The sequence below is a fragment of the Lutra lutra genome, chromosome 5 (genome assembly GCF_902655055.1).
Source record: "Lutra lutra chromosome 5, mLutLut1.2, whole genome shotgun sequence".
In the NCBI taxonomy this organism is placed as follows: Eukaryota; Metazoa; Chordata; class Mammalia; order Carnivora; family Mustelidae; genus Lutra; species Lutra lutra.
In genome coordinates, this window is record NC_062282.1 from 42,674,645 (window position 1) to 42,696,438 (window position 21,794).

Genomic DNA, 21,794 nt, shown 5'->3' on the forward strand with positions numbered 1-21,794 from the left:
GATGGGGCCCGGCCAACCCACAGCTTCTTGACTCATAGGGGAGCACGTGACTGGACCCCCAGAACAACATATTGTAGGCCAGGCTCCCCAAACCCCAGCTGGGTCCCTGGTTCCTCTCATCTTCCAGCTGGCTTCCTCTCCTCCAGCCCCCAAAAAAGGGCAGGAAGCTGAGCTATGAAGAGACAGTCTGGCCAGGAAGAGCCTTTGGGTGTCTTCTCATCCACACCCAAGCCACCCTGAGAAGTCACTCAGGGTCCTCCTACCGCTATAGGAAGGAGTGGCTTTTCCTTCAGCGGTGGCCCCTGGTAAGCCCTGTAGTGACTAGCCGGAGTTCCACCACGCTCTGCGATGTCTTTCCTCAGACAGCCTCTGTCTCCTGGCCTGGCCTGGAGAGGAGCTGGAAGAGAGTTTCATCCCAAGACCCGGCCTGAGGGAGGCCCTGACCTCACACCCGTGGCTCTGTGTCAACCCTTTGCCAGGGCCAACATAAAAGCCAAGCAGACGGGGTAGCCCTCCATCTGCCCCCGCCTCCTCTCCTGACCCGGGCCACAGCTCACAGGCCCCTGTGGCCTCCGCCCTATATTCCCCACATATGACTTTTCCCAGGGAACTGAGCACCTCCAGTGTCTACACGCTATGACCGAGAGGGCCCCGGCTGCCCCAAACAGGGCCCCCCAAATTGTACATCCCCCCATTACCCTTTCCAATTAGAGGGGGGAGAGTTTGATTCATGGGTAACCCGAAACTGCAAGTAAGTCAGAACTCAAGTCTGGATTCCGTCATAGCATTTGGGATAAGCAGGTGTTCACTTTATACATTGGTTTGGCTTTAGATCTGTGTTTCCGAATACTTCCTTGATCAAACTTTGTTTTCAAGAGAAATCTTACTTCAAAGTCCAATCTAGAAAACACAAAGCACGTACCCCATGCCAGGGCCCCTGCTAAGTCTTCAACACCCATTATCTTCCTTCATCCTCACAAGCAGTCCTGGGAGGTGGGAAACCCTTTTACCCCATTGCCCGGATGAGGAAACACGGGCTCAAGGGAGTCAGATAACCAGCCGAGGCTTCCAACTGCTAAGTTCACCCTGGCTTCTTCAACCACTGTGAGGTTCGTTACACGGAGTTCTTCTGGCTCTAGTGGGCGCGAGAAGCCCAGTATCTTCTCTGCTCAGCCACCCCCTTATTATCCCACTCTACCCCATCCGCTGCTAAGGATGCCTCCCCGCAAACCTTCCAGCTCCAAGAAGTTCAGTTTGAAATCCACTGACGCTGGCTATAACCAAGTAATTCTGTATTCCTCAAGTACCCAAGAGGAGAAGGAAAAGTGATTAGGTAGGGTTTAGTTGCCTTTTTCTTTTCTTTTCCTTTCTCTTCTTTCCCTTTCCTTTCGTTTCCTTTCTTTTCTCTTTTTTGTTTTTAAAGCTTAAATCTTAGAAATCATGGAGTCCACACTCCTCCCACTCCACCCATTGTACCTATAAGGAAACTCAAGCCCCCAGAGGGCTCAAAGCAGCAGGAAGACCCAAATCCTGGCCTCAGTCAGCCAGCCAGCCCAGATCCCCTCCCATGCGACCCCCAAACCAAAGCCAGTGGCCTGAGACCACAAATACTGCTACAATGAAGCCATGAAGCCACCAGCCCACCTGGGTGGCTGTGTTTGGACAGCATCCCACACCTTCCAGCATCCTGGGCACAGCCCAGCCCTGGGGTCCTGGCCAGGCAGGGCTCTGAGCCCAGAAAAAGGCAGGGTCTCAAGAGAGGAGAACCCACAAGGCAAGCCAGTGGCAGGGGAGAAGGGAGCTGCAGAGAGGGGGGACAGGCCCCAGAGAGCAGAGGGAGAAGAGAGAAGAGGGAAGGAGGGGTCAGCAGGGTGCGGAAGGAAGTAGCTCGGGCATCGGGCATCGGGGGTACGGACAGGGGTGGGTCAGGGGAGGAGGGGATTCTTGGCACCCAACTGGCAGGCCTTGACAGGGGTGAGTGCCTCTGGATTCCAAAGCCAAGAGGTGTGACTATCCATCCTCCATGGGCTTTGTGGGTTGGACTGGGGTGCACGCTGGGTCAGGGGCCCATTCCAGCCAGCCCACACTTGGGAAGGAGGAGGTCACCCCTCATGATAGCTCTGTCTCTTCTTCGTACCCTCTCACTTTCCAGTCCTCCCATCCCAGAGAACCATAGAAATCTCCTTCAGACCTGCCCCTTTCCTTGTTCCCGCCCCAACCCCAGGCCACCTGCCTCTCCCATCGACTTTCGGACCTCCCCCTCCCCCACCCGCCCCCACCCATCCTGGGACCAGCCCGATTGCACGAGTGACCACACCTGCTCAGCAAGGCCTAGGTCTTGCCCCGGCCCTGAAAACTAGGCCCTGTCGGCGGAAAGGCTGCCAGAGGCAGGCCCTGCCGTGCTCCCGGGGGCTTACCTTCACACCATCATTCTTCTTGTTTCCTCCACTCTTCCCTCCTACGGAGGAGAAAAAGTAGAGGGTTACCAAGACCAGGCAGGGCACCAAGGCCCACAGGGTGAGGAAGAGCAGCATCTGCGGGCAGGCAGATGGCACAGAGCCAGCTCAGCGATCTGAGGGACACCTCCTCCTTCTGCTCGTCCTTCCTCCTTGGGGCTTGGACTGCAGGTGGCCCGCGAGGTGGGCCTGGGCTCCCCTGTCCTCAGCAATCTCGAGCATGCCCCTCTGGCCCCATGGGTGGCAGGAGGTGACCGATGTGTCCCAGGCCCCAGGGGTTGCTGTTTCAGCCTGGGGATTCCCTCTGGATCCCGGTCACCACCCGTGCTGGTGGTGGCCAACCCGGAGGCCTGGCTGCCTGGCCCAGGGCTGGCCGCTCCCTCCCCGCCCCAGCCCGCTCTAATTTTAGGCCCACGCTGCTGCCGAGGTCATGTGTCAGCCTGCCTACTCACTCTGGACAGCTGCGAGCCTTGTTTTGCCGGTGAGAAGAAGCAGATGCCCCACTCTGGGGCCCACCCCTGCCAGAGTGCCCATCCCCTACCGAGGCCTCCCTACCCTCCAGCTCCACAGCCCCATGCTGGGGCTGGCGGTGTCCATGGTGCCTGGGAAAAGCAGAGCAAGGGCTGCTAAGGGAGGCCCCACCTCTGTCATTCCTTTTTCCCTCCCTCCTTGCCTCCCGGCCAGAGCCCTTGGTGAGGGCTGCAGCCAGGAATTGGCATGAATGCCCAGCCCTGCCCAGCTTGGCATCTGGCTGCTTCAGACCTCAAACAAATGCCTTACGTTAAAGAAGACAGGAGATCTCTAAAGCGCTTAGCACAGCACGGGACCTGTATATAGTAGGTGCCCAGTAAACGGTAGCCACTGGAAGTCCTTCTCCCGGTGGCCTGGGGATGGCGAGCCTGGGAAGAGGGGCAGCACGGGACACAGACACCCTGGAGGCTCAGAGGGACAGGCTCATTCTGGCCCAGGCTCCCAGTCCCTCTCACAAGTTCACCTACAACCCCTTCCAGGCAAGTAAATGCAGGGGTGGATGGCTCTGGATCCCAAAGCTGAGAGGAATGACTATCCATCCTCTGTGAGCTTCCTGGGCTGGGGTGTACAGTGGAACAGGGGGAATGGTCCCCCCCTCCAGCTTCAAGGGGGCCCTCTCAGCACCAGCCCGAAACCACAGAACTGGGGGGGGTCCCATGTTCTGATTTTCTTCCTTTTTTTTTTTTTCCTGTTTTTCTTTCTTTCTTTTTTTTTCTTTTTTCCGATTTTCAAGAAAAGACAGAAATCCGGGTTTTTCTGTGAAATCTCCTAATTTTTAATTGCTGGAAACTCTTTCCAAAAACACCACCGTTTTAAAACACCACTAGTCCCGCAGGGCCATCAAGAGATGGGAACTGACCCATGGGCACCATTTTGTGAGCTCTGGACTCGAGTTTCTAAGGGGTGCTTCAGAGGTTAAAAAAAGACTCTGACTGTCCAGTGGCTCGTCTTTCAGTTTAAGGAAGTACAGGACCCTAGTCTGGGGAGACAGTGGGAAGGCGATTCAGTGCGGCGGGGCCAGCCCGCATCGGAATTTCCCGAGTTTTCCCACCTCTGGGTCTTCGTCCAGCTGGTTAAATGGGCATGTGGACCCTCCGCAAAGTCAGAACCAGAACTTGCCCGAGCCGACACCTTGCTGTGGAGCCAGCCACGTGTCCTGCCTGGCCCATCAGAGGGCCCCTCGGGTGAGCTTTGCTATATCTGCTCAGCAGCCCCGTCAGCTGTCCTGTCTCCCCAGAGAGAAGCCTCTGGCAGGCACTGGCCTGGGCTCTCTCCAGTGTGCCAAGGGGAGCTTCTTGCTAAGCCCTGACACTAATCCCTTCCTTTTCTCTGTGAGGCTCTGCACTGTGGCCTGTGGGTCGCTGGGTACTCCCTGCCTTAACTAGCCGGCTGCGGCCCAGGCCGAAGGCTGCTACCCAGGCTCTCTGGTGGCCCGTCTTGATTAAGGGCACTTGCTCTGAGGTGGTTCAAAGCTGAATGAAAGCAGGCCCTGCCTCTCTCTGCCTAGCCATGGGCCCCCACTGCATTGTCACCAAGGCCACCTGAGCAAAAGCTTGGGGACTGCTTAGCACGGGCTCGGTACTGGTGGGAAATGGGAATATTGCTACTCCCTGGGCCTGCTTCTGTCCTGCCTGAACCTACACCCTAATATTCGGGAGGACCCCCTCGGGCTGGCCCAACCTGAGAACCCCAGCTCTGCTGCGAGGTTAGGGAGCCAGACTCAACCTCTAACCCTTTCTTGTAGGCCTTTGGCTTGCTGACCTATCAGCTTCAGTCCTTTCTGGGTGCAGGCGACCTGAACCCCCAGTCTTAGTGTCCTCTGTAGCCCTCATTCTCTCCAGGCCCCTGGCCTGAGGCCCCACAGATATTGACAGGGCAATGCTCTCAACAGACCTGTGTAGGATATATTCAGGACTTCGAGGTCCCACCACCTACCAGAGAAGTTCCTGGTGGCCAGCATGGTGGTGAGGATGGCTCCCTGCAAAGATAAGGAGCGGGGGAGGGGACAGGAGGTTGGAGGTGAAGGGGGAGAGGAGAGAGAGAAATGGGATGAGCAGGGGAGGGGAGGCAGGTGCTGCCTTCAGACACAGAACCAGAGCCTTCTGCCCTGCCCTTCCCTTTGCCCTCACCCCACAGCCCAGAGACCATCTCTGCCTCCCTGGGGAAGTCAGAGTGAGCTGGGCCTTAGCTGGCACAGCTCCTAGAACAGGGCCATCCCTGCAGAATATATTAATAGGTTCTGCTGTCCTGGCCAGAGGTGGTGGAAGGGCTCAGAGACACCTGTTGGCGGGGACTCCTAAAGGCCAAAGACTATAGCCCCTGCCCTCCTGGGCCCCCTTCACCCTCCGTCATGGTGCTCAGTACCTTGTTTTATCACTAGCTCATCTTTCCCGGGGCTCCCCGCTCACAGCCTGGGGGACATAGAGAAATGCTCCTGTCCCAGTGAAGGGCCTAGGGGATGGCCCTCCTGCTTCTGATGCTATCTGTTTTGGACACTCTCCGAGTCTGACTGTCCGTGATTTTAAGACATTTTGAGATTTCCTCTGTGACCACTCCCATTGGGGGGTGGGATGGGACTTAGTTCTTCTGGCGTCATGCTGGCCACCACCCACCTGGCCCAAGCCCCCTTCCTGGGCCATCACATCAGGCCTGGGAACAGCTGGTGAGGAGTTTCCGAAGGCGCTGGGCCCTCAGCATCTGTCACTCAGTGTTCTGATGGCTTCTCTGTTCCAGCAGGCTGGGGACTCCTCAGTTACTCTTCCTACCTGTTCATGGGGTCCCTGGCGAGGTCCAGGCCAGGAGCTATCACAGGTTAAGAGCACATGCCACTTGCTCACGAGGCTGGCAGCTCCTGGCCCACCTGGGTCCCACTGTGGTTTCCTCTGGGCTGTGACCCCTGTCCGCGTCTCTTGGCTTGTCCTCTCCAGTGTTCTGCACCAGGGCCTCTCACCCACCCTGGTCTCCTACCCAGTTCCATCTCACCCCCCAGACCCTCTCGCCAGCCACGCTGAAACGCTTACAGTCCCCCTACAGGCTCAAGCTCATGCTTCCAGACTTTGGCACGCGCTTTCTCTCTGTCTGGAACGTCCGTCCACTCTGACTACATGACTAACACCTGCTTATCCTTTGCGGTGTCCCCTCATAAGCCACCTGCCCAGCAGGGCTTCTTGGGAGGCTTCCCTGGTCTTTCCAGACCTAGTTCATGGCCCTGCTATGGTCACCCCCGGCCTCCGGGCGTGCCCCACCATCCCAGCACTCACCACACCCCCTTACGGTCCAGGGTCCTTGCCTGTCCTTTCCACCCACTCATTCCCCAGCCCAGACAGTAGGTGCTCAGGACATGTTTGTTGACTCAGTGAAGGAAAGAACTTGTGAGTGAATCTCTTGGCCTCTGCGGAGACCCAACCGAGCTACTCCATGTCCGGGGCCTATAGAGGGCAAGGACGTGTTACCTTCAGTTTTCTCCTGGCGTTGAACTTCTTCAGGCAGTCCACGGTCTCCTGTCTGTGCATGCAGGAGGCCACAGTGGACCGATGCTGGAGGAAGTGGGGAAAGGTCTGTGAGTGGGAGGCAGGCCTGCCCAAAGCCCCTTCAGTGGGGTGTCTTACAGAGAGGTGCTTGGCATTTGAGGAGCACAAATCTTTGTTCTAGCGGACGTTGTAAATGCCGCAGGTGCTTAGCAGCCCTGGCACCCGATATCCCTGCCAGGAGCACCCCCCATTGTGATGCTGACACAGAACGCCTCCCACTTCCACTTCCCCTGAGAGCCACAGCAGGGCAGCATTTCTGGGTGAAGCCCCCTTGACCCTCCACTGGGCCTGAGGGGCCGGGGACAGAGCGAGAACCCCATGGGGGTCTGCACCCTGATGCCGGGAGGGGCTCCCGGAAAGGACCCCACAGGTGAGGGCTCACCGAGATCCAGGGGTGCTTGAGGGCCTCGGCGGCCGTGATGCGTTTGGATGGGTTGATGGTCAACATCTTATTGATTAGATCCTTGGCTTCCGGGGTGACTGTGTCCCATTCTGGTGACGGGAACTGGAAGGGGCAGAGGGGCCAGGTTTGCCCAGCCTACCCCAGGCCACCCCTGCGATCCCCCAGCCCCTGACTGGCAGGGGAGCAGGCAGAGGTCCTACTGCCCATCCACTGGGCATCCACAACCAGGAGGCACTGGGATCCTCCATGCAGGGACCCTCTCTGGAACCCAAGGAGGGGCAGGATCCTTGGTCCCCCGGATAAATCAGAGCTGGGGTCAAGGGGAAAGGAGGCCTTCCTCTGTTTTTCTGAGGCTGTGCCTTATCTGGGGAGCAGGAGGCCAGGGGTTATGGGCCAGACTTCAGAATTGGAAGGCTGGGTCTAAGTCCTGGCTCTGTCTCCTGGGCTGTGTGACTTTGGACAAGACTTTGGGTGATCGTCCAGCTGCCCCTAGAGATGCTGTGAAGATTAACTATGATATAAAATGCATACCACAGGGCTTGATAGAATCAGCCTCATTGAAAAGCAGTATAGCTTGGTTGTTAGAAACATGGATGCTAGAGCCAAATCGCCTGGGTTCAAATCCCAGCTCTACCATTTCTTAGCTATGTGGTAAGGGCAGTTATTTAACTTCTCTGTGCCTCAGCTTCCCTATCTGTAAAATGGGCATAATAATCGTACCTATGTCATAGATGGGTATGTAGATGAGCTCTAATAATCTATAAAGCATTTAGAAAAGTGTTGTGTTAGCTAATATTATTATTCGTGTGTGCATTATTATTTGCGAGAGAGAGAGAGGGAGGGTGAGAGTCTGGCTTCTGGACCTACTCTCCACCTCTCACCCCACTTTGGTGCTGCTCCTGCCCTCCAGGGCCCCAGGCTAAGTGCCATCATGCTGAGGCCCAACCATAAGGCTGGGGCCACGTGTGGTCAGTCCTCAAGCTCCAACCACCTGCAACTAGGGAGTGGCAGAGGGCCTAAGTAGGTTGGGAGGGCGGACAGGAGGCAGCTTAGATCTCTGACCTCACTGGGTGCTGGCTTTCACTGGAAAGGACTCAGGGCATGGCAGGGAGGCTGGAGAGAGGAGGGACACTCACATCATAGGCTCCAGCTTTGATCTGCTGGTAGAGGCGGTGCTGGTCCTCATCCCAGAATGGAGGATACCCAACGAGCAGGATGTAGAGGATGACCCCTGGGGAGAGGACCAGGAGAAGCCTCACTGCGCGTGAAGAGAAGTGATGAAGAGGGCAGGGATAGGGAAGGAGAGGGCCCCTGAGGGCCAGGAGCCCAGGGATGAGAACGCTTTGGGATGGACTCACCACAGGCCCACAGGTCCACAGGCTTGCCATACGGGTCCTTCCGCAGCACTTCTGGGGAGAGGTATCCTGGCGTTCCTGCAAACCCTGCTCCACAGACACACAGACAGGCAGACGCACACATAGAGGTTGGCACATAAGAGGGATGAGGTTGCCCTGGAGAGAACGGACACACTCCCCATCCCAAGAGTGGCTCAAGGGCAGGAAGTTCTTGCCCAGCAAGGCAGCAAAGCCTCTAGACCAGGGTGGACAGGTGCACAGGGTACCTGTTGCCCCCCGCTCCCCACTCCAAAGCCTACGGCAGAAGTCGTCGGTCAATCCCAGAGTCCTTCCCATGGGGTCCTGCTCAGCGTCATACACTGCTAACAGCCTTCCTGCAGCCATTACCAAGTGCTGGTGGCACTCTAGGCAAAATGTCCTTGCCACGTCAGCTGAAGGCTGAGCTGAACCCTCGCTTACTCCCCACCCTTCTAGGAGCTGGTTCTGGCCTAGCAGGAGGCCAGTCCCTAACTCTGGTTTTGCCCTAAGTCCCCTGGTGCGTCTCTTTTCTTTCGAGGCCTTAGTTCCCTCATCTGCCAAATGAGAGATTAGGGATTCCTCCCTCTACTACCAACCAGCAGTGTCGGGAGGATCGTTTGAAATAAATAGACACCCAAAGTACTTGAACAAGGAATCATAAGAACAGTTACTATTTATTGAGTATGTGTGCTCATGCCTGGTCTCACTTACTCTTCACACAGCCCTGAGGTCCATGCTATCATCACCCTCATTTTACAGATGAGGAAACAAAGGCTCAGCAAGGTGAAATGATTCGCCGAAGATCACACACTTCCTAAGTGGCAGAGTCGGAACTTGAACCCGGAGCTCTGTCTCTTAATCACTGATCAGTAGTGCCTACTGAAGTTTCCCCAGCTAGCTGAAAGGACTCAATTATGCCAAAACCTCGGAGTCTGCTGAGTCATATGAGTTTCAATCCTGGCTCTGTCCCTTTTAGTCTCCCGTGAACTCTTTCAAGTTTCTTAGCCCCCGTTCGTTTGTAAAATCAGGATAATTAGCTCTGGCACCCAGGCCGTTAGGGGAACCCACGGAAGCCCCCAGCCAGCCGTGGTGGTGCGTGTGCATGTGGAGAGGACATGTACTGTTTTAAAGATAACCGTGTCCCTGAGCCTGACCCCTGTGGAGATAAGATGGGCCACATCCACTGACCAGAGGCTGTGCAGTGGGACCTCTGCTCCGGGAGCTCTGGCTGGTACCCCAGCCATCTCTTACCTGCCCCTGCTTGGGCCTGGGACTTCTAGGGACCAATGTGTCAACACAAGCCTGGACCCCCCACACCCCTGCCATCCCCGTCCCCACTCACCGAACCATGCCTGCTGCTCCCCTTCCACTTCTATGGCCAGGCCAAAGTCTGCCAGCTTCACTGCGGCGCCCTTGAGCTTGGAGGCCAGCAACAGATTCTCCGGCTTCCCAGGACCAGAGAGAAGAGTGAAATGGGGGAAGAAAGAGCCAGAGGGCAGTGAGCAGATTCTGAACCTCACGTCCGGTGGCCTGAGCCCACAGGATGAGTAGCTAGACAATCTTGAGGTGCCTTGCCCCCACCTCCAATCCCAGCCACAGGACCCTGAGCTCCAGCCTCCAGTGAGGGGACTACCCTAGGGTAAGACCTCTGTCTTTGGCAACAGGAAGACCCTTTCTCCACCACCCATCCCCTCCTTTGCCTCTCCTCAGGGTTTGGGGCTGAGGCTGACATGGGGTCAGGGAGTTGTGGGGGACAGCTACCACCACAATAAGGAAAAACGAGTGACATTTATTGTGCCCCTACTATGTGCCAGCCACCAAGCTAAGTGTTTACATATATCATCTCACTTATCACTTCAACAACCTTTGGGATGGGCATTATTATTCCGTTTTTCCACAGCAGCCTTCCTATGTTCCCTGAAACAATCACACTTGGTCCCACCTCAGGGCCTTTGCACTTCCTGTTCCCCCTGCCTGATTTGCTCCTTCTCTGAGCTTCACAGAGCTGGTGTCTTCTCTTCATCTGCTCTCACCTTCATGTCGTCCCCTCAAAGAATCCCTCCATGACTATCGAAAGGAGGACCCTCCAGGTATCTTCTGTCTTAGTAACTTGTTACCTTCATAGATATCACAATTTGTAATTTTCCCCCCATCTGTCTCTGTGTTTGTTCATTATCTGTCACCTCTACAGACAGTGAATTCCCTGTCTGTCCACCACTCTATTGCCAACACCCAAGGCAGGGGGCAGCACGTAGTGGGTACTTCATACATATTTGTCATATGTATAAAGATGAGGAAACCGAGGCTCAGAGAAGTTAAGTGGCATGACCCAGGTCACACAGCTGATAAAGCACAGAATCAGAATTGAGGCAAAGTCTGGCTCAAGAGCCACGTTCTCAACCACGCAGGACTGAGAGACGGGGGCCCTTGTACATGCCGCCTGGCTTCTGGGGCCCCGAGACTGCTGTCTTCCGCTGGGAGTAAAGGACAGGATATCTCCCCCACCCTCACCCCAGAGAGGAGCTGAAATAAATTCTGCAGTTGGGTAGCCCTGGCCTCTGACCCAGCTCCGACATTTTTTTTTTTTTTAAGATTTTTATTTATTTATTTGACAGAGAGAGATCACAAGTAGATGGAGAGGCAGGCAGAGAGAGAGAGAGAGAGAGGGAAGCAGGCACCCTGCTGAGCAGAGAGCCTGATGCGGGACTCGATCCCAGGACCCTGAGATCACGATCCGAGCCGAAGGCAGCGGCTTAATCCACTGAGCCACCCAGGCGCCCCAGCTCCGACATTTCTGTGCTATGGAACTTAGACAAGCCATTTCACTTCTCTGAGCTTTGGTCTCCTCTCAGAAAAATGGACAGAGCCCACCTCATGGGCTGGCGTACAGATTAGTCGTGATAATCCGGGCAGAGCCCTTGGCAGTGGCCCACGGCACATGCGCGGTGAGCATTAGCACTCAGAATCACTGCTGGGGCTGGGGCCCGGGCTTGGGCTCCACATGCCCGGAGACAGCCAGTTTCCCCTGACCCCCTTCCCCACTGGGACTTCTGACGGGGTCCCACCTCTGACCTTTTGCTGCCCAAAGCTAGGCGGGACCCAAACAAATATAGCTCCATCTGCCCCTCATGAAGCCCTCTTTTATCCTTCAGGGACTGCGCTCCCAATGTGTCCTGGGTCTTGGTAGCCGTCCTGCCCTGATTTGATGAATATGCCACTAATTAATCTATCCAGAGTGGCCTAAATTTGTGCTGCTTCTCCTCCTTTCTCCTCCCATGCAGGGGCTGTTGCTATAATAGGAACAGGCCCTCTGGGAGAATGGCCCTGCCGTCTGGCCAGGACCCTCCTGGACTGCACACTTGCCTGTGGGTCCAGACTGAGCCCCATGGAGCTCTGCTGTGAGAGTCGGGGCTGGGCAGGGCTTCTGGGCAGAACGCTGGATCCCAGCGAGGGGCCCAGGCCTGGTGGAGGACGCCCAGGGAGAGTGTCCAGAGAGGGGGTCCGGCTGAGGAGGGCCTGGGGGGTCCTGTCCTGGGTGGGGATGGGGAAGAACAGCCTGCACAAGAGGGAGGAGGTACCATGAAGCTGCCCAAGGACCTCAGGCCTGAGCTGGAGGCCTGATCTGGGTGACCTCCAAGGGCAGCACCGGGGCTCATAGGCCAGAGTAGGAAAGATGAAAAGAGACTTTCCCAGTGGTTCGAGGGGGCTGCCTCTCAAAAAGTGAGTTCAGAGAGGCGCCTGGGTGGCTCAGTGGGTTCAACCTCTGCCTTCAGCTCAGGTCATGATTCCAGGGTCCTGGGATCGAGCCCCACATCGGGCTCTCTGCTCAGCGGGGAGTCTGCTTCCCCTTCTCTCTCTCTGCCTGCTGATCTGCCTACTTGTGATTTCTCTCTGTCAAATAAATAAATAAAATCTTTAAAAAAAAGAGAGAGAGAAGTGAGTTCAGAGTCGCTGAAGGCCAAACAGCAGAGGTTCACAGGCACCTAGAAGGGACCACTGCAGGAGCAGGAGCTACGCTGAGTGGCTTTTTGGCCCCGACCCCCACAGGCCCAGAGGCTGGGGTCAGAAGGCCAGGGCTCCATCCTAGCTCAGGCACAACTGAATGGTAGAGTCTTGGGCAAGTCCCTTAGACTCTGTAGGCCTCTGTTTGCTGCTCTGAAAATCGGGGGACCTTGAGGCTCGACAGAGGGGAGTGAGGAGTCTGTGCCGACCAGGCAAGGCTATGCGGCTACTGCCCACCCTAGATTGCACATCTGCCCAAGCCGTTCTTCTCCTTCATTGGGAAGAGGAAGGACTCTGGGGGCCCCAAGACCTGTGCTTCTTCTCCCTGTACCTGCCAGGGATCCAGAAACAAGAACTTCGGTGTCCCTGGGTACTGTGCTGTCTCCTTTGACAGAACCAGCAACCCTCAGCAGAGGTTGCCATGGCAACCCCACCACAAGGCAGCTGAGGCCCTGTAGCTGGAGAGTGGCCTGGCTGGGACCTGGACCCTACCAGAGCCAGCCTGGAGCAACCTTACAACAGCTTACCTGGTCTGGCCCAGAGCACATGGGCCTGGGCATCAGGAGACTGGATCCGAAGCTTGGCTACTCCTCCCTGTACCCTGTTTCCTCATCGGAACCATGGGGTAGGTATTCCCCGGCCCAGCCCAACTCAGGGCAATTGAAGGGATTCTGATGATCCCCCTGGCTTTGTAGGGGAGCCGCCCCCTTGGGTGCATCACTCACCTTCAGGTCCCGGTGCACCACACCCATCTGATGGCAGTGGAGAACGGCCTCCAGGATCTGCTGGATACAGTGACTGCGGAGAGAGAGGACAGGGTCCCCCTGTGAAGGCGGACATCCCCTGGGGAGCTGGGAAGCTGGTGGGGGAGATGCCCTGCCTCCAGGCACATGGTGCTCACCTAGCATCCGCCTCACTGTAATACTCCCGGGCCACGATGTCCTCAAACAGTTCCCCACCGGTAACCCTGGTGGAGACAGGCACAGAGTCACCCTCCCATGAAGGCCTCTGGGGTTGCCTCTTCTGGAAGAGTCTCTGGGAAGCTAAGGGTGTGACCCAGGGACCTCAGAATCTCAGTCCAAAGGGAGGAATCCCTGGGGCCCCGGGGTGCCTCCCGCTGCAGCCCTCTTCCTGGCTCCCATCCCACCCTTCCACGGACTCCCCTCCCCTCCCCCACTTGCCCTTCTCTCCCACTGGGTCCACGCTGGAGTTAGGTCAGGGGGTGGGACACTCAGAGGGTATCACTCAGGTTCATCAGGAAGCCCAGGGGCTGGGGTTTTTGTTGTTGTTGTTGTTTGTTTCATAAACTTTAGTTTTTAGAGTAACGTGAGGCACACAGCAAAACTGAGCTGAAGGCACAGAGAGCTCTCCTGTACCCACACATGCAGAGCCTTCCCCATGATTAACTGTTTTTGGCAGATGGGGCCAGTGTCTTCGCTGAGTTTCTCTGCCAACCCGAGAACCTATCATTTCATTATTGTTTGTCATTCGATTGAGTGGCTTTCAAAACTTGAAAATTACTCCAAAAGGAAACTTTATATTGCCACTGGACATGGGAAGCCAGCACCGCCGGCCACAAATAGAAACAAAGCAGTAAGACAGCAGAAGTAACAAGTGTGAGTTGGCGTTTCAGGATGACCCACCCGCCTTGTCTGGGTGGCAGGCCTATCATGTTCGGGAAACTTCCGTCTTAAAAGGGAATTCAGCCCAGCCTGGCAGCATTTGGGACTCAGGCCAAGGGACCCACCTAGGTCTTCCCTGCTCAGGCTGCCCCTTGAGCCCCTGCACGACCCAGGGTGGGCCCAGACTCACAGGTCGAAGATCAGGTAATGGTGTCCCTCCTCGGAGATGCTGTCGTGGAGCCGGACTGTGGGAAGGGCCCAAGCAACCAGTTAACCCGGAAGCACTGCTTCCACCTCCTCCCGCCCTCTCACCTCACCCCTCCAATGGCCAACATACCAACTTCTCAGTCACTGAGCACAAGCCAGGTAACAGGTGCCTTGACAAATGCCAGTGAACGATGATGACTGACCTCGGGCATCGTCAAAAGAAGCCCAGGTTTAAAGATGAAAGACCCCTCCCGGCTTTGGTCAAAGTCTGGCCTCTTCCTTCCTCCAATCCTTAGCTTCCTGGCTGGGCAGTCTGGCATCACGGAAATTGCTCAGATCTCTGCCACTTGCTAGCTGTGTGACCCCACGCAAGTTGCTCCACCTTTCTGAGCCTCTTTTTTCTTGCCTGGACAATGAGAATGAAACTCCTGGACCTGCAGCCTCCTTGTGAGAACTCCATGAGGCACACAGGCGGTGTTCGCCCAGGGCCAACCCTGGGGAAGATCCATGCTGGGCAACCAGATGAGAGATAAGAGAGCCGGTGTTGGTGGGAGGACCGGGGTCCCTGGGTTAGGCCTGCTGAGAAACTGTCATCTCTTCACACCTCACTTACCAAGAACAGGGGCAAGACTCCCAGGAGCCCAGAGCTCCCAAAATTACCCCCTGATATTCTGGAGGGCAGGACCCGAGGCCCAGAGCTGACTCAGGGGCTGTACCCTGCCAGCCAACTGCATTTTCTCCCAGGACAGATTCACATCCTTTCCCTGAGCCACAGCCTAAAAACATCCACAGAGCGGGGTGCATGCTCAGAGAATCAGGATACGTCGCCCAACGGAAGATCACACAGCTGTTAAGATAATACAGCAGTTACGTTTCCCCTGGTTCCGAATCATCTCTGAATTATGTTGTTTGGCAAAAAAGCAAAGTGCAAAACAGTGTGTGTGGTACTTAAAAAGATGTATTTAGGCCTGTTTGTGGCATAAGTGTCTTTGGAAGGATAAAAAAAAAGTGGGCATTGGGGGACCTTGGGGAGGGGAATCAGGAGGGCAGGAGTGGCGGGTGGGTGAGACTCTCTGCTTTATCTGCGGTCCTAGTGCCATCCGAATTCTGGCCATATGCACATGTTTCTGACTCAGTATCGAGTCCCCCCAATGGCTTATGGCCCTCTTATCTGCACATAAAGTTTGGAGAAGCAGGTGTCAAATACATCAGAGTAGGCATCTACTATGGGGGCAGGGGAAAAGGTGGCTAGAGATGGAGGAGAACAGGAACACAAATATTTTTAAAGATTTATTTATTTAAGTAATCTCTGCACTGAATGCAGGGCTAGAACTCACAGCCCTGAGACCCAGAGTCATACTCCACCAGGACTGAACCGACCAGGCACCTTGGGAGCACAACGCGTATAGAAACACCCGAGAAGGTACAAACATCACATATCATATGAAAACATGTATCGTACAGTATAACCTCTATGTCCCAAGGCTGTAGAATATACTTTAAAAATTGTCTTCTCATTGATCTATCATAAACTTGCATTATTAGTGTAGCCAGAAAAAGTTAAAAACAAAAACAAAAACAAAACCCTTTCCGGATGCCTGGGTGCCTCAGTTGGTTAAGCATCTGCTTTTGGCTCCGGTCGTGATCCCAGGGTCCTGGGATCTAGTCCCACATCATGCTCCCTGCTTAGCAGGGAGCCTGCTTCTCCCTCTCCCTCTATCCCTTCCCCCTGCCTGTGATCTCTCTCTCTCAAATAAATAAATAAATCTTTATAAAAAAGGAAAAGAAGGCTGCCCGTCTAAGCAGCCAGCAAGGGGAACACAGGCTGGATTCCAGCCGCCACCTGCATAAGGGCACTGGGATAGGCTTTCGTCCCTGAGAGGGGGCACCAGCACAGCTGAGAACCCAGGAGACAGGACACATAAAACCTCCCCTCCCATCAGGGAAGGCTGCCCTGAGAAAGAACAGTCCAAAGCCAAAGAGGAAAAGGAAGATTCAAGCGCCACCACGGGGTATGAAAGGGTCTCACCACGTGGTAGAGATTGACATGTCTGTGGTCACTGAGCTATGTTGCCAGCTTTTGACTTTTTAAAATATTTCCATAGATCCAACAAATCTGTAACCTAGTTTTCATTTGTATAGCTGGACTCACGAATTTCTGACATTCTTTTCATATTTCCAACAGGGATGTTTTTTTTTCTTGGAAATTGAAGGGCAGTGCTTGCTGCCCTAGCCTCTGCCCTCTGACGCACACTTCCTGGTGTCCCCTTGGGAGGTTCGATGGAATGGTGAGAATCTGGGCTCTGGAGTCAGTCTTGCTGGGCTCACCTCCCAGCTCTGCTTCCTGTAAGCTGTGTAACTTTGGGCAAATTAGGTAACCTCTCTGAGCTTCCTTTCTTACCCATAGTGCTAACACTACTGGCCTGCTGCGGGGGGATAATTGATGATGCTTGTAAAGCCCTCAACTCAGGGCCCGGCACCGGGAGAACTTGACAAATGAGGACACTGTCGTCTACCTCACCGACCAGCTTCACTCCTCTTGCCTACCCCCAAATCCCCTGCTAAACTCTCAGGGTGTTCCCTGCTCCCTGGGGTGGCCTCAGTGTCGGCCCCATCAGCAGGTGGTGATGGTACAGTGTGGGGCATTGTTTCTGTCCCGTGTGCGCAGCACAGCTGGACCCCCTGTGCTGAGCCAGGGCCTCCCTGACCCGGTCCCCCCCCAGGGTTGGGCACCAGCCCCACGTGGACAGCAGCCAGTAAGCATGGCTAGAGTCACCCAGCAGGCTGACTAGGGCTCAGTCCAGCTCCTCCAGCCACAGGCTTGCCTCTGGGGTTCTGCAGCCACAGCTGCACCTGTCTCCACTTCTTCTGGGAGATTATAATCTACATAGAAGTGAGATGCTTGGAGGTTTAGGAAGCAGGGCCTTTCCATCCCTGAGATAGTTTCGGGGTTCTTCCCCAAATCCTCCTGATCTGGGGCTCAGCTCTGCTCTCCACGTCTCTGTGCGTTAGCTATCCCATCCCAATGTCATCCTCACTCCTGCAGCCCATCCTCATCCTTGGCACATGGTTGGGTCCCAGATACCCTTGCCGTCAGGTGAAGGAAAGAAGGAAAGAAGGAAGAGGGGAGAAGGAGGGGGAGGGAAGGGGAGGGGAGGGGAGGAAGGAAGGAGAAAAGGCCTCAGTGATGATGATGATGGTGAAGCACCATTTCTGAGACTTTGCCACAGGCCAGACTTGTGCTAAGTGCTTTCCTTGCAATTTCTCATTTAACCTGCCCAGCAATTGTAAAAGATGGCTACTGTGCTTGCCCTCACGAACCTGTGCGCCCCAACACCTAGCGAGCAGCAGAGCTGGGATTGGACCCGGGGAGCAAACCGCATTCTCTTAACTAGCACGTTAAACATAGCGCCCTGATCTGGTGACCAAACATCATGACACCTCAGAAGAGTGAGAATTGCACGGAGGTTAAGGTTTCGGGAGAGGTTGTCTTGTGCGAAGGTGTAGACTGAGGACAAGGGGGAGCAGCCCCTACCTCGGGATTGTCCTGGGGCTATGCTTTAATTAATCATCACAACTCTACGAGGTGGGTATCATTGCCATTTCCCAGATGAGAAAACCGAGCTTCAGAGCAGTTCAGCAATGGGTCCAGGGTCACACAGCCATCAAGCAGAGGATCAGAGCTGCAGACTGTCAGCCCCAGAGCCCATAAGGTACTGCTCCCCATGTACAGTGGGGCGAGGAGGGGGGAGGCTGAGAGGGAGAAGGAGGCAGGGTTGACCTGAGACAGTTGTAGTGTGCAGCAACACACACACACACACACACACACACACGCACGCACACTCCCCGCCTCCTTCCCCTGGCGCTGATCGCCTTTCTAAGAACCATGGGACTTCGGAGTCAGAGCTCCCTCTCAACCCGTCCGTCATACTGCTGGACAGCTGGACGCCCTGAGCAGGGCAGGAGCTGCCTGAGGCCACACAGTGAGTCCGTCAGCCGGTGGTCAGGATCGGGGTACAAGCAGGCCTGCCCCCCACCTGCCGCCTTGCTGCCCCTCCTCTCATTCTGGTCCTGGAGCCTCTGGCTGCTGTTTGCGCAGTTCTGCTCCCATTCCTTGGGCACGGGGAAGGGGAGGTGCCTTTGGGGGTATAAATAGCAGACTGAGACGCTTCTCTCTGGCAGGAGGGTTAACCCTTGGGGCTCTGGGCACTGAGCTATGCTTCCTTCCCAAGGGCAAAGGCGTGGTGGCTGCCTGAGTGGGAATATTCCTTAGAGAGCACCTAGGCCTTGTTCCTCAAAGTGTGGTCTGACGCAGCAGCCTTGGCATTGCCTTGGAGCGTGCCAGAAATGCAGAATCCCGGACCCCACCCAAAGCCACTGAACCAGAATCCACCTTTAAACAGGAAGCCCACGTGATGCAGAGAGTGTCTCCTTGTGGAGATGGGAGAAATGGCTCAGAGAGGACAGGGCTCCCACCCAAGGTCACACAGCCATTCCCTGACAGGACTATATCTAGAATCTGCTCTTCCTCCCCTCCCCAACCCCCTGGCCACACCACCCCAACTCAGAACACTGATGGGCAGGGATGCAGACCCCCAGTCCTGCATGGGGGAGGAGGGGAGGTCAGGCCGTGAAGCGTGGTCTAGGCCCAGCCTCTCCCCTGCAGTCTGTGCTCAGTCTGCCCCTGGGGCAGGACCTTGGAGCTTGCCTCTGGGGGGCAGGCAGGCTGCTGGTCTAGGTAGGTGGGCAGGCCACAGTGCCAGGCTGACTCAGCTTGGGGTAGGTTTGGGGAGTGGGCCGTTATGGTCAAGGCCACGCCTGGCCTATTTTTGGTCTCTCCCGGAGCTTCGGAGCTTCGGGAGTTTTCCTGAAACAGCTTTTCTGAAGGAGGCTGCCGGCAGCGTGGGCTAGGAGGGAGGGCCCCTTCTTCACCTTCCCCCCAACCAAGCTGGTCTCTGAGAAATGTGGAGACCATTAAAGGCACCCCCTTTCCCATCCCTACTGCCACCATTCACAGGGAAGAGAAAAGCTGCCCTCCCTGCCCAGAAGACCCACTGGCTTGGCCGGGGCACGGGGTCAGGCTCCACCCACCCCCCTCACACACACCCCCGCCAGCTCACCGATGTTGGGGTGCTTCAGCAGGCGGCAGATGCGGGCTTCGCGCTCCAGCTTCTGATGATCTGAAACACAGACACCCAGCTGAGTCCCAGGTGAGGGAGGAAACCTCACCTACTCTGTCTCCGCCTCTTCATGGCCTCTTATGGTCTGCGCCCCCAAGGTAGCCTCTTCCACCCCACCACACACACACCCCCACCCCCCCACCCCCCCCCCCACCCCGTCTGGATAAGCTTGCATTTCTGGCAGAGCCTCTGGGTTCTCCAGGAAGGAAGGCGGTGGGAGGCAGCAGAGAAGGGGGGATGGGGGGAGGGGTTGCAGGGCCTTGGAAGTCCCTTCTTCTCTCTGGGCCTTTGTTTCTGGGGTTCTCAAATGAGGTGCATCTCCAAGTCCCATCTGCAGAGCCTGGAACACCCCCTACCCCACCCCAGGGTAGGAACTCCTGCTACCCCGTCTCCAGGCTTGCCCCTCCTGGCAGGGCATTCCAGCCAGACTGAACTGCTAAATGGCATTTCCCCTGAGCCCCCCTGCTTAGTCCTTGCACTCAGGCTTGGGGGCTTTCACCCATGTGGTTCTCTCAGCTTGGAACTTTTCCCTCTCAACCTCCCACTGTCCTTCACTGGCCATCACTCCTTCATGCCCACCTGTCCTTCGATATGCCCTCTCCTGGCAGCCTGTCCTGCCAGGACAGGAGGGGGCCCCTCCTCTGTGTTCTCAGGGCCTCAGGACAACACATCTCACTTTGGCTCATGGGGACCTTTACCCTTAAAGGCAAGTGCTTGGTCCCTGTTGTACCCCTGGCATCTACTCAAATGCCTGGCACATAGTAGGTGCTCAAGAAGTCATTGAATTATAGAATAAACCATGGACTGATCAACTTTCTAGGGGAGTGTATATTTCTCTGCAGCAGAAGAGCTGTATTAATTCACAGAGGCCGCCTCCCTTCCAGAGGACTCCGGGCCAGGGACACCCCAGAGAATCTGCAGGGTAGAGCCCGAATATGGCAGCCTCTGGGCTTTACCTGGATCTCTCACCCCTGCTCTCCAGGATTTCTGTCCAGACCCCCAGGGAGGAGGACTTGTTCAGAATCTGTCCTGTGGTCTCCCGCCCTGGGGCTGCCGGGAACAATCCTACCCGTGACTCTCTTCAGTCCTCCCAACCATCCTGCTCTGTGGGCATCACTGTCCCCATTTTAGGCACTTCTCAATTTCCTTTCTGGTGCTTTTCTCACAATTCCATAGTTAACGCCTTAATTTAAAGAACCAGAACACAAAGGGAACGAGTAGAATATTTACTACGTGCCAGGCACCGGGCAGAGCACCTCGACCCCATCTCAAGCCCTCACAACAACCCTTCATGCTCCGACCTTACAGAGGAGGAAACAGAGGTTCCTAGAAACTGAGTACCGGGCTCACAGCCTCACCTGATCCGTGGTGATCAGCAGAGCCACACACTGTACCCAGGCAGTCAGACTCCAGGCGTGAGATTTACTGTGCTGCAGCACTCTCTGCACCCTGACTCATCGCCCCCCACCTCCACCAGCCCCCAATTTCTGAATGGGAAAATCAGGGTGCATAGGAGGGACCCCACGCAGACACTCAGAGGCAGAGCCCGGATTCAAACTCCAGTCTCTGACTGGCCCCTTCAGAGCACGCAGCCCCCAAGGAAGGCAGTAAGGACGAAGAAAGTCCCAGCCCTTGTCCCCAGGCAGGGCAGCTCCCCTTTCCCTTGTCCCTTCATTAGAGCAACCCCTGCCCTCCCTCCATGGGCTGCACAGATCAAGAGTAATACTGAAATGCGGCTTTTTCATCAGCAAAGCAATTAAGTCCACGCCTGTCTCCATCGAGCCTAAGCTCAACTCCCCAGCTGGAGGTGGACTATGGGCTAGGGGAAGGGAGGCTGCCTACACTGGGGGAGGCGACCTCCCCCTGGTCCCCCCTCCCTCCCGCTGCCCCCCCACCCAGCCTCCTTCCGCAGCCTCCAGGATGGTAGGAGACCGATTCCGCACAAAGGAGGGGCCTCTCCCTCCCGAGCTGCTGAGGGCCCTCAGTGGACTGAGGACGGCTGGACACCCTCCCCCCGACCAGCCCTACAACCGTCTCCCCCACCCCACCCATCCCCTGCAGAACCGGAAACCAGGCCAGTCAAGTGGGGCCTATCAGAGGGGGCTGGGGGCTATAGGGTCAGGGAACAAGGTTGGTCCAGCCTGTACATTTAGGGGATGAGGGACCCAAGCGCAGAATTCTGATGTTTCACCACCACATCACGTCACCCAGGAGTGGCACTGAAAGGACACGCAGGTCACAGCCTCACACTGGGGCCTGATGGCCAGCCCTCACTGCCAGAAATGCCAGGAACTGTTTCTGTAAACCTGGCAATCATCTCGTGCATTGTCCAATCACGCCACATTGCCACTCTCTGGGCTTTTAGCATGAATTTGTTGAAGTTATGTAAACATATATATTATTCACCAGTTTTTGTATCTCTGACATGTTTCTATTTTCTAACATTCCTCAAAGGAAGTAGGGACTGCGTTTCTTTTGACCTCTGAGGCC

At 55.9% G+C, this 21,794-nt stretch overlaps 2 protein-coding genes across 10 annotated transcripts in view; one reads left to right on the forward strand and one right to left on the reverse strand.

Moving 5' to 3' along the window:
* The window catches only part of CAMK2A (calcium/calmodulin dependent protein kinase II alpha), a 60,557-nt gene that overhangs the window by 19,567 nt on the left and 19,196 nt on the right, over positions 1-21,794 (reverse strand). For both annotated transcript variants that reach the window (XM_047730020.1, XM_047730019.1), the window contains exons 3-13: positions 19,245-19,304; positions 14,108-14,162; positions 13,197-13,262; positions 13,021-13,093; positions 9,636-9,738; positions 8,279-8,362; positions 8,057-8,151; positions 6,900-7,022; positions 6,440-6,523; positions 4,923-4,965; positions 2,418-2,458 (exon numbers count right to left, since the gene is read on the reverse strand). In XM_047730020.1, the coding sequence (XP_047585976.1) occupies positions 2,418-2,458; positions 4,923-4,965; positions 6,440-6,523; positions 6,900-7,022; positions 8,057-8,151; positions 8,279-8,362; positions 9,636-9,738; positions 13,021-13,093; positions 13,197-13,262; positions 14,108-14,162; positions 19,245-19,304 (827 nt within the window). The remainder of the gene's footprint in view (positions 1-2,417; positions 2,459-4,922; positions 4,966-6,439; positions 6,524-6,899; positions 7,023-8,056; positions 8,152-8,278; positions 8,363-9,635; positions 9,739-13,020; positions 13,094-13,196; positions 13,263-14,107; positions 14,163-19,244; positions 19,305-21,794) is intronic.
* LOC125100121 (uncharacterized) overlaps positions 3,984-21,794 on the forward strand; it is a 30,584-nt gene continuing 12,773 nt past the window's right edge. For 2 of the 8 annotated variants that reach the window (XM_047730022.1, XM_047730021.1), the window contains exons 1-2: positions 3,984-4,171; positions 16,310-16,412. In XM_047730022.1, coding sequence (XP_047585978.1) covers positions 4,065-4,171; positions 16,310-16,412 — 210 coding nt within the window. In that variant the 5' untranslated portion in view covers positions 3,984-4,064. Of the gene's footprint in view, positions 4,172-16,309; positions 16,413-17,987; positions 18,108-19,102; positions 19,335-21,794 lie in introns of those variants that run through there. The other 6 variants (XR_007127453.1, XR_007127456.1, XR_007127452.1 and 3 more) reach the window with 4 other exon arrangements.